We start from the raw sequence: 5,683 nt of genomic DNA, 5'->3' as shown, positions 1-5,683 counted from the left end.
CCCACCCCTGTCTGTCTACTTCCTGTTCCCAGCAGCCAATCACAGCAACTGTGCACTGATTGGACCAGGTGAGTGAAGGTACAGTCACATGACACTTGCTGTAAAAGGCTTGTTGGAACTGAATCTGCGGTGGAATTGCAAAAGACGGAACCAGGCGCCGTCGTCAGGTGACCGCCGTGGTCAAATAAAAAATAATACAGGTGTGGATGAAGGTGGAGGTGCTGAGGGGGCGGCAGGAGCCCTGAAACCAGGAAGTCCTCTGCAGCTCTGGATCAGCAGTGAGCGTGTGAACTGCAGGCTGATCCATACATCAGTCAGTTGATCCGTGATCAGGCTTCGCACGTCTCCTCGAGTCGTTGGCTGTTGGTTCCCGAACGAGTCGTCAAAGTGTTTGTCTTTTCTTTTACGCAGTCCTGCAGAAAATGTTTTGTATTTGGGGACGCTGGTGAGATGAAGCCATTTATTTAACCTTTTAAATCCTGGTCCTGATGTTTGGCCTGATCTCGTCTTCATCGGCACATTTTGCCAAAGTTTTCATGAATGAACTTAAAGGATGTAAATCTGCAGATCGGTCCAGAACTTTATCAGAGTTTTACAGCCTTCAGTAAAGGTCGAACAGAATATGAAGAGGCTACAAACAGTTTTGTGTTGCCAGAAAATGAATAATGAAACGCAGTAGTGATAATACAGTAATATATAAAAAATACTGTGGTAATAATACAATGGAAGTGTGACCGTTACGATGACTGATCTATAATCAAATAAATATTATTGAATGCTACACGTGGCCATACGAACATAACCTCAATGAAACTTTTCAACAAACGGGTCAGATCCAAGAGAAACTTTATTGGTACAAAGCACTTTGACAGCCAACAAGCAGAGAAAGAAACAGCATGATTTGGCACCTGATGTCAAACTGCATTCTGGGTATTTTTAGTCATGGAGTGGGGGTGGGTGTCATCACGGGGGCCTACAGCACGTCAGCATTCAGAGACAAAGATGAAGATTATTGGCTGAGATGGGTGACATCAGAGACTCTCTGTGATTGGAGGGATTTTATGAAGGAAGGAACTTCCTGAAAGAGTCCCGAACTCCAAGTTTTATCACTGAAAATGACTTTTTCCTCTCAGTCGATAAAGTTCTTTATCGTGATTCAAATTAAGTCGTTTCTGGGAGCAGATCTACACACAGAAGTTTCCTGTCTTTGACTTCTTGTTTCCTGTTTTTCACCTCCAGCATCTTTTCATGTTTCAGGCCAAAGATCTGTCGTATGATTGGCTGGAATTAGCTTTGTTTCTGTTAGCATGTTGTCACATAATGTAGTTTTAACAGAATGTTTCTGGCTCCTCACTGTTCAAAGCACCTCCTCAGCGACTTTCTTCAAGTCGTCCTGGAACCAATGTCAGACCCCTAAAAGGTCTCCATTAAAATTTCACTTCCGTATGTCTTCTACAGTGGTCCTCGAAGTGTTGAAGGTAGACTGGAAGCAGGGGGAAACTGTTAGCCTAGCTTAGCACAAAGACTGGAAGCGGGGGGAAACTGTTAGCTTAGCTTAGCACAAAGACCAGCAGCAGAGGGAGACTGTTAGCCTAGCTTAGCACAAAGACTGGAAGCAGGAGGAAACTGCTAGCCTAGCTCCATTAGAAGAGAAAAAAATCAACCTCTAACAACTTCAAGTTGAGTTATTTTCTTTTTTAAATAGAGCTTGGCTTTCAGTTTGCCTGTTTCCAGTCTTTGTGCTAAGCTAGGCTAGCCATGTCCTGGATGTATCTGTACTGGACACACAAAGACAAAATGGACGTTCTTGTGATTCTGGAGAAAACAGCAGGACGTTTTGGACTGAGTGTTGCTTCATGTGCTGACTGAACACTTGAATTCTCTCACCTGACTGACTGAACTGTGATTGGCTAATAATCTGGACGTTAATCTTGACAGACTGATTTAAAGCGTCACTTTCACTTAATAAAATCTCTCCAATCCTGTTTGTGTGATATCAGATGAAGGTCAAGAGGAAAAAGGCAGAATGATGATTTTTTTTTCCTTTTTTCTTTTTTTTTTTCTCATTCTTTCGTCAGTTTCCTTGGTAACTGGAGAGGGCGGGGTCTGTAGGCACAGGGTCATCTAATCACAGGCCCTGTTTGGCAAGGGAGGCAGACACCTGACAGGAAGAGGGAGGAGTTGTTAACGTGTGCATTTGATGTTTGTGGGCTTTTTTTTAGGTGTGAACAGGTAAATCTGTCACCTGGTCAGCCAGGGTGTTGAGGGGCGGAGCTTCAGCAGCGTTAAGGCTTCCGGGGGAGGAAGTGTTGCTAAGGTGAGGAGGGGAGGAGTCAGGCTGATCGACGATGTCAGCACCGTGGTCAGTTCGAGCCTTGGCTTGCTCTCTGAAAGTCAGTTTCTGACTCTCAATCTGTCAACAGCACAAACATTATGAAACATGACCAAAACTAGAAATTAAACATACAAACTTGGTGACGTGACAAAAAACACAGATACAGTTACTTGTAATTTACTGTATGATGTAGATTGTATGAAGATAATGATGAAAAAAAAAAAAAATAAAATGCATGAAAAATGTATAAATGTCAGCAAATATACTACAAATAGATAAAATATGTGGTAATTTCTAATGTAGACAAGTCATGTTTCAATATAAAATGTAGAAACACATTTAAAATATTTAAACAATGTTAAATATATATGCAATATAACAAACAATATACAAAGAAGTGAGATGTGTGGTTTAAACTACACTCAGTATCCACTTTATTAGGTACACCTGAACTATCTAATGAGTTCATAGCTGTTCTGGATGACATTACCATGACAGCTGTTTTCAATCTTCAGGTACACATGGTGGCCAGAATATTAGGAACCCCTCTCAATATAATGCAGCACCGTGAGCTCAGTGTTACAACATAGAACCAAACAATAGAGACAGCTGACTTTCTATTGGCTGATTAATTCCAGTACAGCTGAGTGCGTCATGCATGATGATATTACAGTATCGTACGTATTGTTGTGCCACTCTCAGGGTTTTAAATCGGGCCTGTTTGTGTCATTGGCATCCACGTGTCCACACATTTTGTGTTGATAAATATTTACATTTTCTTCAGTTACTGAGATGATGTGTTGCTCATATGAAGGCATGTAGTTAACATGTAGTTAACATGTAGTTAACATGTCGTTAACATGTCGTTAACATGTCGTTAGCGTGTACCTTCTTCTTCCCGCCTCCTGGCACATGAGTGATGTTCTCCAGAGAACCGACTTTAGACTGAACAGCTTTAAAATCCACCTTCTCTGATTTGATCTCCAACTTTCCTCCACCTGACACACAACACACACACAGTACATTATAATATAATAAACACAGTGCATGATATAATACACTATATAATACTACACTGAAGTACAAGGTATGAATATGAAACAATACAATTCTGTACAAAATTACGACTTGATCATCATGTCAAGTAAAATACAAGAGTCAAACCTCTGTGTGTGTGTGTGTGTGTGTGTGTGTGTGTGTGTGTGTGTGTGTGTGTGTGTGTGTGTGTGTGTGTTAATTACCTGGTTTGTGGTGGATGTTGTCTTTGGAGCCACACTTTGATGTCACATTACTGAGATCCAACTTCTTATGAACGATCTGAACCTGCAGGCAGAGACACACAGGTCAAGGTCAAGGTCAAGGTCAAGGTCAAGGTCGGAGTTAGTGTCCACGTGTGAGTCCTGAGTTGATTCATTTCTGATTTTAATGAATGTGTCCAGTTTGAGTAACAAAGTTGGCAGTGAGGACGTTTTTGACAGTGAGGACATTTTGGACAGTGAAGAAAAGAAAGGTGCGTTTGTTACCTTGCCCCCTCCAGGTGTGTGTTTCAGGTTCCCAGTGGATCCGACCTTTGATTTCACGTTGCTGAGGTCAGGCATAGGGTGGGAGGGGAGGGGGGGTGTCCGTCCACGAGCAGAGCCGGGAGATCTGGGGGGAGTACGGACCACTGCCACCTGTAGCACCATGTCATGAGAACCATTTTCACCAGTTCAAGTAATATCTGCACAACTTAATAAACAGTTAAAACCAGTCACTTCAACCAGCAGAACCATCAGATCAAACTCATCAGAGATCAGTAGGAACCAGTAGAGCAAATTTGTCAAAGTGATGAAAACCAACTACCAGTGTTCCCAGCAGCACCACGCCAGGACATTCAGCAAGGAGCCAGCAGAACCAGGAAATATGCCAGAACCAGTAAAACCATTAGACACTTCAACAGCCATAAAGTCAGCAGAAATAATTTCCCAGATTGGGATCAATAAAGAAGCATACTAATGAATAAGAAGCTACTAATGTTCTACATGCTGCCACCTGCTGTCCTGAAGGCGGTGTAGCACACACATCAAATATGGCGTCGTGCCACCCGTCAACGTTACCGCCAACCTTTCTTTTTGAAAGATTAAAATACAGAAAAATATGTATTTGAGATCAAGCGGTCGACGCCATGCCTGAGCATTTCCACCCTGGAACCGAGCGACATGTTCTGCTTTCAGCTGCAAAGGCAGAAATGGTTCATGACCGACCAAATGACCTGAAACTTCCAGAACCACACCGTCACCTGCAGTCGCCTTTTCCAGAACTCCGTTCTGAAGATTTTGCACAAAACAAACAGACTGGGCTTCAAATCCATCAAATCAATTCCATCCATTAGGGGACATAGCGAGAACGAGCAGAACATGTCGGTCAGTTTATTTGAAATCTGCAGTGTACTCGATAACGTCAGCCAGCGTTAGCCTGCCGAGTCACATGACAGTTCGTGTCAAATACTGACAGGACATTTTACGTGTCTTCAGGGAGCTGACAAAGAAAACTATGGCAAAAGTTACTCAGTTTGTCAGACATGATGGCTTCATTCATTCCCATAATTCTGACATAAAACTTCACGACTGTGGCAAGTTTCCGAGAAATTCTGCTTATATACAACTGATTTGCATTCATAATGTCATTGTGCTGACAAACGTAAGCGCTGCCTGGATTACGTTCATAATGAACGGTTCCTTGGACTGTGACACCAGAATCCAGATTCCACGTCCTGACCACGTTCATGTCCAGCTGTGGTTACGTTTAAGCAACCAAAGCACTTCATGTACAGACTGTGAGTGCTGCTGACTTTTCCGTTAAAATAGCTCGTGATCTTTCCTTGAGGTAAACGTTAAAAAAGTGCTGTCAGTGCCTAAACATAACGATAAGAACATGGAATGAGGTGGCAGGCACTGCGAGCGGATACTGCATTGATTGTCTGTTCTGATGGAAAACACATGAAATGCCATGTCAGTAAACATTAGTGTCAACATTTTTGTGACATTAGGGTCTAACCCAGATAACCCAGCAGTACTACCTGGTACTACTCAATCCTTCAGTAGCGGTACTACCTGGTACTACTCAAACCTTCAGTAGCGGTACTACTCGGTACTACTCAAACCTTCAGTAGCGGTACTACCTGGTACTACTCAAACCTTCAGTAGCGGTACTACCTGGTACTACTCAAACCTTCAGTAGCGGTACTACCTGGTACTACTCAAACCTTCAGTAGCGGTACTACCTGGTACTACTCAAACCTTCAGTAGCGGTATTGGCCTCAAACACAATGTGTAAAGTCAGACAGACGAATAAACAGGTAGTCAGACG

The 5,683-nt window shown here is 42.7% G+C and overlaps 1 protein-coding gene across 1 annotated transcript in view; it reads right to left on the bottom strand.

Annotated features, from left to right (window-relative positions):
* Window positions 1-829: 829 nt before the first annotated feature.
* maptb (microtubule-associated protein tau b) overlaps window positions 830-5,683 on the bottom strand; it is an 8,163-nt gene continuing 3,309 nt past the window's right edge. The window contains exons 5-9 of the mRNA XM_070982159.1: window positions 3,859-4,008; window positions 3,577-3,658; window positions 3,224-3,333; window positions 2,246-2,413; window positions 830-2,161 (exon numbers count right to left, since the gene is read on the bottom strand). Coding sequence (XP_070838260.1) covers window positions 2,129-2,161; window positions 2,246-2,413; window positions 3,224-3,333; window positions 3,577-3,658; window positions 3,859-4,008 — 543 coding nt within the window. The 3' untranslated portion in view covers window positions 830-2,128. The remainder of the gene's footprint in view (window positions 2,162-2,245; window positions 2,414-3,223; window positions 3,334-3,576; window positions 3,659-3,858; window positions 4,009-5,683) is intronic.

Source organism: Chaetodon trifascialis, chromosome 15 (assembly GCF_039877785.1).
Source record: "Chaetodon trifascialis isolate fChaTrf1 chromosome 15, fChaTrf1.hap1, whole genome shotgun sequence".
NCBI classification, from domain to species: domain Eukaryota; kingdom Metazoa; phylum Chordata; class Actinopteri; order Chaetodontiformes; family Chaetodontidae; genus Chaetodon; species Chaetodon trifascialis.
This window is presented reverse-complemented; position numbering and strand designations above follow the sequence as displayed.